The sequence below is a fragment of the Loxodonta africana genome, chromosome 1 (assembly GCF_030014295.1).
Source record: "Loxodonta africana isolate mLoxAfr1 chromosome 1, mLoxAfr1.hap2, whole genome shotgun sequence".
NCBI classification, from domain to species: Eukaryota; Metazoa; Chordata; class Mammalia; order Proboscidea; family Elephantidae; genus Loxodonta; species Loxodonta africana.
This window is the reverse complement of record NC_087342.1, coordinates 3061967-3074303: the sequence shown is the minus strand read 5'-3', so window position 1 is coordinate 3074303 and position 12337 is coordinate 3061967. Positions and strand designations below refer to the sequence as shown.

The following is a 12337-nucleotide window of genomic DNA, read 5'->3' as shown; positions in this document are numbered from 1 at the left end:
TTTTCTCAAATGTAGCCAGCCCTGCCTCTTCCCATTAACCTTAGTGCAGAATGGAGCTTGAAGGTATTAAATATAAGACCAGTATTACATTTCTCTGAACTACACAGCTATTAGGAAAAAAGGTCCAAAAACCCATAATGATGAAGGCACGAGCCTTGTCCAAACTCTGCGTAGTTAATCAACCACTTTTACACAGGCCTGGTGTAGCCAACTCTGCTGTAAATGATAAAAGGTAGATAAGAAACTTAAAGTTGCTTATAGCAGATAAAAGGTCTGAGCGGCTTCCAAGGTCAAAAGGAGGAAAAACGTGGCTACAAAAGGGAGAGACTGGAGAGCCAAGGGGCTGGCATTACCAGGAGTGTGAGGAATTTGGTTCTGACCTGCCATCTGGGAGTGGAGTGCTTTGCCACCCAGACCCCAAGGAAGCCAGTGTCTCCTTATGCCAGTTATGCACGCAATGATAAGGGTTTGCAGACAGGGCAGAAAACACACTCATCAATGTATAATTGTGGGAGAATCACTTCCTTCTATGGAACTGAGTCTCCCCAACCATAAAATGGATATAGGTTCTAGATCAGTGTTCCCAAATCTGAGATTCCATAGGCATTTCCAATATGTCCCCAGGCCCCTAGTTTCAGAAATAATGCATTAGAAGTTAAATACTATCACTTCTAGATCGCTAGGTGCCAGCTCAATCAAAAACACCAGCTCTGGAGAAATGAGTCAGTAATTTCATTTATTTATTGATTTAATTGACAAATCTTGGTGATAAAGTAGTCATTCAGATAAAACAGAATATGCTTGTACTAATGATTAGAAAATCTCATCAAAATTTTTTAAAAATTATCCTAGAATACCTTTGTGGATCAAGTTTTAAAAACATTAAATCATTTTGAAGACCTACTTTCATGTATTCATTCATTCATTCATTCAAAAAAGGTTTTTGAGTGTGTACAATGTGCCAGAACTGTGTACCTGGAAAACTATGATCTCTTGATCTAAGGAAAGAATAGAAAACTTCCCATACCAGTGAGGGTTCCCGGTTGCTGATGCTGGTGAACTTACGTAGAAAAGGAACTTACTGGAAAGTTGTCCGGTAGTTCACGGACTCAATGAGAAAGCTTCTCAGCAGCTTCAGAAGATGTTGTTCTTATCTAATGAAGAATCTGCTTAGGAGACGTAGGACACTGGACACTGAAGGTCACCATTGTTAGATGAATTCTGATGTCTCCCTGCTTCACTAGAGCAGGAGTGTCCTACCTCCTATTCAAGTTTGACATAGGTCTAATTCTTCAAACATGGAAAGCAGTTCAGATGTTGGGCACCCCCCCAAAAAAGGCCAGAAATAGCCACACACCTTCGGTATTCTACTCACAGAAACAACTCATCCCAAACCCATTTTCCCAATTTCTTGTCTTACCCAAACGATGATGGGGAAGAAGACAAGGAGCAAAGTAACCCCTGGAATATATATTGCTATAGTTAACTCTATTCAGCTTTGCAAATACAAGGAGAACCACAACACTATCATAGAGGGGCCAACTCTAATGAGTGCAAGTAAAACAGGAAAAAGAGGAGAAAGAGCAGGACAAGGGGCTTTTACACCTCTTTCCCAACCCTAAATGGCGGTCAGTACCTGAGCTATGATCCTTGATAAGGCATCAGTTGATTTGTGTAGAAGGCGGTTTTGGAGAAGTGGTGAGAGAAATCGGAGAGTGATGGGATCACTGAGATATCCAAGAAGGTAGAGAGAGTATCTTCAAAACTCTCTGGCTCCCTCCCAACTCCAAAATCCCAGAATTTTCCAAGATTGATTGGGACCTTCTCCTTCTAGATACAGATTAAATGAATATGTTTCTCAATAATTAAGCTTTTTTTGCTTGTTTAGTCCCTAGTCACGGTATTTTATGGCAGGAGTTAGCCTCAGTAACAACAGCAATTTCATAATAATTCTGAGCTTCCTTAATGATGATGATGATAATAAAATAATTGTTTCCATTTATTGAGATCCTATGAGATGGGTTATATGTATCATTTCATTTAATCCTCACAACAACCATTATCAAGGAAAGTATTATCATTATGCCCATTTTAGAGGTGAGTAAACCTAGACTCAGAGAAGTTAAGCAATTTGTCCAAGTTCGCCCAGGTCTGTCTGTTCACAAAGCCTCTCCTCTTTATGATACACTACCCTACACTACATGGCTGTGAATATCGGTTCTTTTAAAGGGTTTGAGTCTGGCTTCTCACTCATTCCTGTGTGACCCTTCATAAGACACTTACTCTCTCTGAGCTTCATGGCTCTAACATGTAAATTTGAGATGACAATAATAAATAAGGGTCAGTTAATAACATTAATTAAATGGTTACTTTGTACTAGTTGCTGCATTAAACATTTTATATACATATTACCTCATCTAATCCCCACAATAACCCTGTGAAGGAGATATTACTATTATTGACTAGTTTTACAAATGAGGCAAAGAGATACTTAGTTCATTTGCCCAAGCAAATGTCTAAGTAGGAAAGCTGAGATGAATATCCTGGAGTTTCTTCATTTGTTAATTTTTTATTATCAAAAATTTCAAAAAAAAATTAAGTAGAAAAACAAATATAACAAACCCTCCGGTACCAACAGCCAGCTTCAGTAATTATCAACTCCTGGTCATCTTATTTCACCTCTACTCCCACCAACATTCATACATCCCCAGTGGAATGTTATGAAGCAGATCCCAAACATCATTTCACTTCACCCATAAATATAAAGGATAAGGGCTGTTAAAAAAAAAAAAAAAAAAAGGCATAACCACAATACCACATCATACCAAAATTTAATAGTAATAATAACGTAACATCATTAAAAGGAGCCCTGGTGGTGCAATGGTTACGCATTCAACTGCTAACCGAAAGGTTAGCACTTTGAACCCATCCAGCAGCTCTACAGGAGAAAGACTTGGTGATCTGCCCCCATAAAGATTACAGCCTAGAAAACGCTATGGGGCAGTTCTGCTCTGTCACATGGGGTCTCTGTGAGTTGGAATAAACCCTAACTACAATATGATAACATTAAATATCCAGTCAGTGTTCAAAATATCCCCAATCACCTTAAGAATGTTTTTATAGTTAGTTTATTTGAAACAAAATTCAAATGTCGTGTTGTTGTTAGATGCTGTCAAGTTGGTTCCTACTCATAGTGATCCTATGTGTTACAGAACAAAACACTGCTTGGTCCTGCGCCACGCTCACGATCGTTGTTATGCTTGAGCCCATTCTTGCAGCCACTGTGTCAATCCATTCAAAATTCAAATAAGGACCATTATTTGCATCTAGTAATTATTACTGTTGGTGTTCAGTTATTTGTTGAAGGAACAGAGTCATTTGTCCTGTAAAGATTCCCCTACTCCAGATTTTGCAGTGTGTGTCCCAGCGACATCATATAAAGTGTTTGTCTGCAGACCCAGGTCATTCTAAATTGAAAAGGCCAGCCTACAATCCTATGCTACCTCCTCAAGGGGTTGTTGTTCTCAAATACGCTGTATGTGGAGACGCTAAGGTCAGAAGCAGATTTCGTTTACCAGAATTTTCCATGGTTCCACCACTCTGTCAGGTGCTCCTGCTTGCAAGTTTCACACAATGATGGTTTCCTGTTCTTTATTTACATTCTCTTTCCCTTTCAGGAACACTCAGATGATAAAAAGTCTCCCCAGAAATGTCAGGACCCTCTCCTGTCACACCTGCAGTCTCTCTCCCATGGCCAGGCACACACGGAGGTAAAACGCTATTACAGCATCTGCCAAGATACTGCCTTGGGGCAGCCAGGTTTCCAAGAAGAGGAAGCCGATCTGAAAAGAGAGGACAAGGCTCAGAACTCTCTCAGCCCAACCATGGCACCCAAGCTCAGCTTAGAGGTTCGAAAACTCAGCAATGGCAGGTTGTCAACATCCCTGAAGTTGGGGCCCCTGCAACCTCGGGCAATGCCACTCAGGGAGAAGAAGGCAACCCAGATGCTCGTCATTGTACTTGGTGAGTTTGGGTCAAGTTTGGTTGGGTTGGGTTGAGTTAGGGTGAGCTGGTCGAGAGGGTTAGAATAACCACATTTGGTTGAAATTGGAAATCTAATGACTGTAATCCTTATAAAATGTTGAACTAAAGAGAGTTTGTGTATAAATGTTAACTTTGGTGGAAATTCAAAAGACTTAGATTGAAATTTATAAACCTAAAAGAGTTACCTAATTGAGCTGTGTTTTCTTGTTCTATCACATGACATTATAACGGATAAATCAAATAACAAATAAGATGATTCAATAAAATCGTCCAGCACATACTGGATATCTAATAAATGCTTACTTTTTAAAAAATATTAAATGAAAAAAATTGGGTTACAACACACTGCTGTCATATGGTATGATAACAACTAGATTATTTTAAATGAAGAGAAAAAGAGACTGAAAAGAAATTCACCAGATGTCAAAAGTGATTGTCTTTGAATGGTGGGTGGCTATTTTTCTTCCTCCTACTCTTCTGTATTTGTGAAGTTTTCCATAATGTATAAAATCAGGACTAATTTTTTGTAGAAGAAGATAAATGGCATTTAAAGAAAGAAAGAAAAATCTGCCAAGTCTTGGGTACCATATAGAATTAGTGAAGGCAATTCATCCTGGTCAGTGTCACTAGCAAACCCCGTTCCTTGTCTATAAGGGTCTTTGCTAGCTCTCCTAGCTGTAATCTCCTCAGCCTCAGGAGCTGTGTCTACCACCTCTTTAAGGTCTTCTTCCCTATCATGGCCTAGGATCATGTCTTGCATGGGTGGACATTAAAAAAATATCTGAATTGAAGTGACAAATAGAAAAGACTAGTAAAGAAATCCCTACAGATCAAACAGGAAAATTGGTTCAGGGTCTAAGGCTTTCATAGGATGGCTGTAAAAATTAAATGGGTGTGGCATACAATAGTCAACCGTGAATCATGTAGTAACAAAAAAGAAGAAGTAAATGCCTTACCCAAAAATGAGAAGCAAATACCTTACCCAGTTTCTCTCTTTGTTTGCAACCTAGGGACCTTCATTGTCTGTTGGCTGCCTTTCTTCCTTATCCACGTTCTCAATACCCACTGCCAAACATGCCACGTGTCCCCAAAGCTTTATAGTGCCACAACGTGGCTTGGTTACGTGAATAGCGCCCTTAACCCCGTGATCTACACCACCTTCAATGTCGAGTTCCGTAAAGCCTTCCTCAAGATCCTGTCTTGCTAAAGGAGGAAAGAAAGGATTACTCCCTCTGCCCACCTTTAGCTGCCAAGCCACTGGGCCACTATCCAGGCCCTGCTCAGACAGACTCTGGAGTGTCCCTCTGGTACATGATTGGGAGAAGATTTCTGGAGCCAGGACATCCCTGCATGGCAGATGTAACCAACTGCTCCCTCCAAAACAGAATGTTCTACCTCCCCAGTTAAAATCTGACTTCATTCTGGCAGTCTTCAAGTGGTGAGCGCCTGTGAGTGATGAGCAATAATTCAGAAAGAAGCTGGTAAAACATGACTTTACCCACACATGCTATTGTCATCAGAGGCATGATTCATTACAGTGAAGATGAAATGAACAGATCTCATAATTCTCAACTTGCCAGGGGGCCTTGAAATCTCAGCCAGTAGACCATCTTGCAGAACAGTCTCTCTGCCTTCAAAGCTCTAATTAACTGTCATACCAACCTTGTACTGGTGTGGGCCCATTCCCCCTCAGTCGCCTCTATCTCCTTCGCTGTACTCTGAAACATGAATGGCAAGTTCAGCGCTTCTACCTGTCTGTACAGTCCAACTGGCTATATTTGGTGAGAGGGATTTCCTCACCCCACGGGAGCCACTGTCCCACACTGGGACCTGGGCTTTGTTTCAAACCTTGCTCTTCTTGTCTGTCAGCTGTAGCTGAGAAGGTCCTTGGATTCCATTCACTTGCTCCCATGAGGCAGTCTCAAGGAGTCTCAACGTCCAGAGCAATTCAAGATGGGACCGCTAAATGACAAAGGAAGGAAACTTCTTGCAGCAGTATCACTGTTGAACCTTGTGGTTTAGAACATGTTTTAGATACACTTTTTCATAATGTTTTTCTACCCAGGACATTTCCACCTCCTGCTTAACAGAGACTCAATACTTTCAGACCTCTGAGACTAGGTGTATATTAAGTGCATATTAAGTATCAGTCACCTCCAGGTTCTTGATATACAACAATGAATACGACAGCCCCTGCCCTCAAGGAGCCCACTGTTGCTCCTCTGTTTGCCCAAATACTGGTCTGAAGGTGGTGGGGCCTCATCTAGACCACCAGAGGACCTCAGAACTGAGGGCACTAGGCAGGGTGGCTGCCCAAAGCCATCACATGGACAGTCTTTTGTAAAGTCCTAGTGTAGATTCTAAACTGCAGCTCTCTAACTTAGACTAAAGGTATATTAGCAACCGTTTGTAAATGTCATTCAAAATACATTTAGAAGGAACCTGAATGTTCTCACCATAGAGCTCTTTCTTATTGATTGTGGAATCAAGATTCCATTGATGAACAATTCACAAAACGCTGTCATTCTGAACTTCAATAAATTACTTTTAAGAGCTGTTAGGATAGAGGCATGACAGATACCTGCTGCAACACTATTAAAACCTGAAAGTGCCCGAGAGCTTTACAAAGAATCCAAGGCTGCTCTTGCCCCTACCTTTCTTCCTCTAAAGCTTAAGTATATAATAACCAATATACAAACCCCCAGTGAGTTCGTTATCTGTTATTCCTGAATGCTTTCAGATGCCAGTATTTAAAAAACGTTATTGTCTGTAACTGTTTACACAGTAACTCAGTAGAAAAACTCTGTTTGCCCGGCCCTTCCTGTACCTTGTGCCGCTCTAGCTCGGTAGGTTGACGGTGCAAGCAAAGCCCAGTACCGAGATAACCGAATCTCTGCAGAAGCAAAAGCACGTGATACCTGAGCTTTTCTGTGCGAAATAAATACAAAGCCCTGGGACCGTGGGGTGACAGGCCGTAGGCTTCCATGCTGAAACCTGGGCTCTAAAGGTAGAAACATAGGCAGCAATAGTATTTTTTGTATTTGTGAGGAAGAATGAGAGTAAATGTTTAGTATTATTTATTTTTCACCAAGGCGTTCAACCTTTCTGAGAGCTTTCGGAAGAGAAAGTCCACTTTATAGATGAGGGAACTGAGGCAGAGGGAGGTTAAGAGATCTGCCCAAGGTCACACAGCGTGGGGACACAGGATTGACATCTGTCTGATTCCCAAGTCCCTGCAATCAGCCACTCTGAACACTGCCTCCCACCAGAGAGGTACAGATCCAGGGAAGGGGGATTAAGGGGGAAGAAAAGGATGGAACAAAGAGCCCCAGGAAAGCCTCCTCCCTACCCCATCCTATTGCCCCAGAGGGCTACCAGGTGGAGGGTGGAGGGAGAAAAAGTTGGAACAAAAACTCCTGGTAGAGCCTTAGCCTCCCCCACCTGCCTCCACACCTTAACTTTCTTAAGAACCCAGCCCAAGGCATTAGTCTGGCTCCCCTGCCATGGTTCAATCTCTAACTTGGTTATGGAAAGAGAGGGGGACTGGATCATAGGAAATTCACACTCGATTTTTATAGAATCATGGAATGGTCCTTAGAGAGTATTTGTTCTACCCATTCCTTCATTTACAGAAAAGGAAACTGAGGCCCAGAATAGTGGTCCCATAGGTAGGTAGTCAATGACTGTCATGGATTGAATTGTATCCCCCCAAAAAATATGGGTCAACTTGGTTAGGCCATGATTCCCAGTATTGAGTGGTTGTCCTTCATTTTGTAATTGTAATTTTATGCTGAAGAGGATTAGGGTGGGATTGTAACACCACCCTTACTCAAGTCACCTCCCTGATCCAAGGTAACGGGAGATTCCCTAGAGTGTAGCTTGTACCACCTTTTATCTCTCAAGATGAAAGGAGAGCAGGCAGAGAGTTGGGGACGTCATATCACCAAGAAAGAAGCACTGGGAACAGAGCACAACCTCTGGACTCGGGGTTCCTGCGTGAAGAAGCTACTAGCCCAGGAGAAGATTGATGAGAAGGCCGAGAGAGAGAGAATGTCTTTTTCTGGAGCTGATGCCCTGAATTTGGACTTTAGCCTACTTTACTGTGAGGAAATAAATCTTTCTTTGTTAAAGCCATCCACTCGTGGTAATTCTGTTACGGCAGCACAGACGACTGAGACAATGACAGGCAAGCATTCAGATCTGTTGACTCCAGTTTACCACCAAACAAACCAGTTGCCGTCAAGTCAATTCTGCCTCATGGCAACCCTATGTGGGTCACAGGAGAACTGTGCTCCATAGGGTTTCCTGTGGTTGATTCTTCAGAAGTACATAGCCAGGCCTTCCTTCCAAGGTACCTCTGGGTGGAACTGAACTGACAGCCTTTTGGTTAGCAGCTGGTAAGTTAACCATTTTCCTACTTTCCAAAAACTGTAAACTACACCCAGATACAAGGAGGAACTCATAGTCATCTCCACCAATTAAACTCAGAGGCACATTTTCCCCGTTGCAGTGGTGGTGAAGATGCCGTCAAGTTGGATCCAACTCATAGCGACCCTATGTACAAAACAACAAAACACTGCCCATTCCTGTACCACCTCACAATCATTGTTACACTTGAGCTCATTGTTGCAGCCACTGTGTCAATCCATCTCATTGAGGGTCTTCCTCTTTTTTGCTGACCCACTACTTTACCAAGCATAATATCCTTCTCCAGGAACTGATCCCTCCTGATAACACGTCCAAAGTGAGATATAGTCTCACCATCCTTGCTTCTAAGGAGCATTCTGGCTGTACTTCTAAGGAAGGCCTTTTCCCTAGACAGTGTCTATTATCTCCAATCCTGGAAAATTTCTTCCCAGAGTTTTCTTCTGATCCAGAAAAAGTCTCCCAGGGGTATCCCTAACACATCTCCAGAGCACTCGCTTCAGCCTCTTCACCCTGGGACCCTTCACTCTATGCCCCACCTCGAGCAACCCCACCACGATCCAGCACAGTAACCTCAGAGCTTGCTACTTCCAGAACTGCCATAGCCGAAAATCTGGGAAGAGACATTGTCCTGGACAAAGCAGAGCAGAGTGCCTTGGGAACAAATTTGATCTGGAGTCCAGAAAGGCCTTGCCATTGTCCCTACTACTTGGGCAAAATCTAAACAAGAGAGCAATTCAAATAGATGACATTCAACATTCAACTCCAGGCACTTCTTCCAGGTCTCCATCCTCCAAACGCCATTCATTTACTCATTTACTTAATTAATCATGTAATCAATAGATACCGATTGACCATAATTTATGTACCAAGCACTGTGCTTAGTGCTGGGAAGCACCATCGAGGATGACATGGTCCCCACTCCAAGAAGAGCCTGTAGCTCAATAGGGGAGGTAGCATTTATGTGTACAGTGATTATCTGCTTGTTGTCTACAGTAAGGGGAATTTATGGTGTTTGGAAGCCCCATATTCAGTTTTGGGCATCAAGGGAAGGCTTCCCAGGACAAGTGTTATCAGGGCTGAGACTTAACCAAAAAGAAAGAAGCGTGCTCCAGGCAGAGAGAATCTCTGAAAGACTAAGGACAAGCAAGGAGCACCGAAGGAATTTCAAATAATTCCACCTGGCTGTAGAGAAGAGGCACTGGGAAGGACAAGATGGGAAAGTAAAGAGCTTCATTTTTGGAGGCCTCCTCCCGCTCTGCTCAGGTGGTAGCTATTCTGATGGTGCCATCCCTGGAAGACCCTATTCCCCAGATTCTAAATCTCGCCTCCTGTCTTAGTTACCTGGTGCTGCCATAACAGAAATACCACAGGCGGGTGGCTTTAAAGAACAGAAATTTATTCCTCACACTTCTGGAGCCTAAAAGTCCAAATTCAGTCTCAGCCATGTCAGTTCTGGGTCTGTCCTGATTTCTGGTGACTGTCAGCATTCCTTGGCTTGTAGATGGTCCTCAGAAGGCATCTGTCTTCCCCCTGAGTGTGTCTCTGTGTCTATTCTGCTCTTTTTATAATTTATATGTGATTAGGTTTAGGGCCCACCCTACTCAGGTATGACCTGATTAACATAACAAAGAATATTCTATTTCCAAACAGGATCACATCCACAGATATTGGGGTCAGGTCTTCAAAACACACTTTAGGGGGGACACAGTTCAATCCATAACCTCTCCTTTCCCTCCATGCGGGCAACATAAAAATTGCATGCAGGCAACATACACCACAGAATATCTATCACTGATTTCATTAACTGTTTCTCTCTGCTATACAATGAATCTCAACAAATGCAGAATTCAGTTTGAATTCTTGGTTCTCTTCTCTAGAAGAGGGGCAACAGCTACTTGAATGAATGTGGTCAGAGATGGTGAAGATGAAGGCAATATAGACAGTTTGGGTCAGAAACAAGGGGGATTAGGCGAAGGGATTTGTTCTCTTTGTGTCAGATCTAAACGGAGAGGCAGAAAGGTTAGGATCCGCTCAGAACTGGCTATTTCCTGGATGTCCTGACTCTCAGGCCTGAGCACCAATCGTCAGGTATCCAGCAACATCAGAAAGCTGAAAGGGCTTCATTTGAATCAACACACAGAGAGCAGAAAAGGGGTGGCAGGCAATTAACTTGATTTGTCCTTTCTACCTGAAGCTCTTCTCATCAGCTGAGGAAGGGAGTGAGTTTCCATGACTACCTCCTGACACTGAGACTCGGTGAGGGTAAGCAGTGTCAGCTCAGCTCTGACGCACACCCTGGCGGAGGCAGAATCAGAGGCTGTACATCAAGCCCAAGGTCTGGAACCTTTGCTCCACCCACCCTCGCTGCAATTAAAGCCCAGTCTCCATGGCTGTGCATCAAGTCCCTGCTTTGTGTAGAGTCTGCTGGGTCCCAGGAACAGAGAAGAGGTGGCTGCAGGCCTCCGAAGATGGGTGTGCCCCAGGGAGGGTGCTGGGCTTAAACTGAAGTTGGCTCTGACTCCCTTAAGGAAAACAGAATAAACAGAAACGAGTCAAGGGCTGGAAACCTAGCCAAGATAAGTGATCTTGGGAAAGTGGCTTAACCTCTAAAAACTTCAGCCCATCGTCATTAAGTAAAAAGTGGCCTTCCTCACTGGAGCATTTGAAAATCTGATAAGATCATGCATTAGAAATGCTGGAAGTCCTAACAAATGTAAGAGATGATGATGATGATGGTGATGGTTTCCCTCACTAAGCAGCTGTTTCTATCATACCTATCTGGTTCACCACCCACCCAGAATCCCAGAACCTCTCTCTTCTCTCTCTGCTTATTCTCTAATTGTCTCAATTATTATGCACAATCTTTACAGCCTCCCACTTGAAATCTGATTTTTCTCTTGTCTTTTATCCCCTAAAGCTGCCTAAGATACTTGACTGAATTTGTAGTCTGGTTATTAGACAAATGGATAGCACCTAAAAGGGCACCCTTCCCTGCTCACACAGCCCAAGTGACCAACCACGGCATGAACTAACACCTAGGCTGATAACAGATACTTGTTTGCTGAGGTTTTTTTTGTTTGTTTGCTGAAGGCCACATTCCTTGAAGCTTCTCTTCCTCCCCTGAGCTGGGAATAAGGAGCAGAATATATCTATCCTCCAAGACTTTCCATCTTTGTCCCTCATTATTTCTGAGCCTGACCTCCCCATCCTTTTCCTCCATCCCTTCCTGCCTGGGAGAAGTGCCCTGGACACAGTGAGAGTGGCCTAGAAGGCAAGAAGACTCAGAGTTTGTGCAACTCAGGGAAATGACCAAAAGCTAGGTCATTCAGAATTTAAGAGGTCAAATTTAAGCTTTGGCATAGACTCCCTTTAATGGCCTGGGTCAAGTCTGTAAATTTTCTGAGACCCACCCCTCTTATCAGTAAAACTGGTCAGTCTGGAGCCCTCAGGTTATGATCAGACAGGCTAAAAATAATTTTAGAAGCATATAAATTATCCTCTGAGCCCTAAAAACCTGTAAACATGCTTATTAATAAATGTCAAAGCTATTCAAAGACAATCTTTAGTTGCGTCTCTGTGTCTTATAAAGGAATTCAATAACTCATTGGAGTTGAGGAAAGCTAAGAGGGAATATCATGCTAGTTCTTCTACTCAGTGTAGCACCACTTCTACTGACTTCGGTGGAGGAGGATGTTTTCCCTTTAAGAAAACCAACATAGTTGAACATTACATTATGCTTTGAGCAGATTGCATAAGATTCCTGAAAAAGCTTGCAATTTATCACAATATACAAGCATATGATTTGAGAGTTGGAAGGTGCTTGTTACGGATTGAATTGTGTCCCCTCAAAATGTGTGTCAACTTG

General features: G+C 42.8%; 2 protein-coding genes across 2 annotated transcripts in view; one reads left to right on the top strand and one right to left on the bottom strand.

The window, feature by feature from the left end:
* DRD3 (dopamine receptor D3) overlaps nucleotides 1–5493 on the top strand; it is a 53681-nt gene extending 48188 nt beyond the window's left edge. Inside the window, exons 5-6 of the mRNA XM_003412984.3 lie at nucleotides 3741–4023; nucleotides 5055–5493. Of these exons, the coding sequence (XP_003413032.2) occupies nucleotides 3741–4023; nucleotides 5055–5251 (480 nt within the window). The 3' untranslated portion in view covers nucleotides 5252–5493. The remainder of the gene's footprint in view (nucleotides 1–3740; nucleotides 4024–5054) is intronic.
* A 467-nt stretch (nucleotides 5494–5960) lies between these two features.
* The window catches only part of QTRT2 (queuine tRNA-ribosyltransferase accessory subunit 2), a 74940-nt gene continuing 68563 nt past the window's right edge, over nucleotides 5961–12337 (bottom strand). The window contains exon 9 of the mRNA XM_064282020.1: nucleotides 5961–6006. Within this exon, the coding sequence (XP_064138090.1) occupies nucleotides 5976–6006 (31 nt within the window). The 3' untranslated portion in view covers nucleotides 5961–5975. The remainder of the gene's footprint in view (nucleotides 6007–12337) is intronic.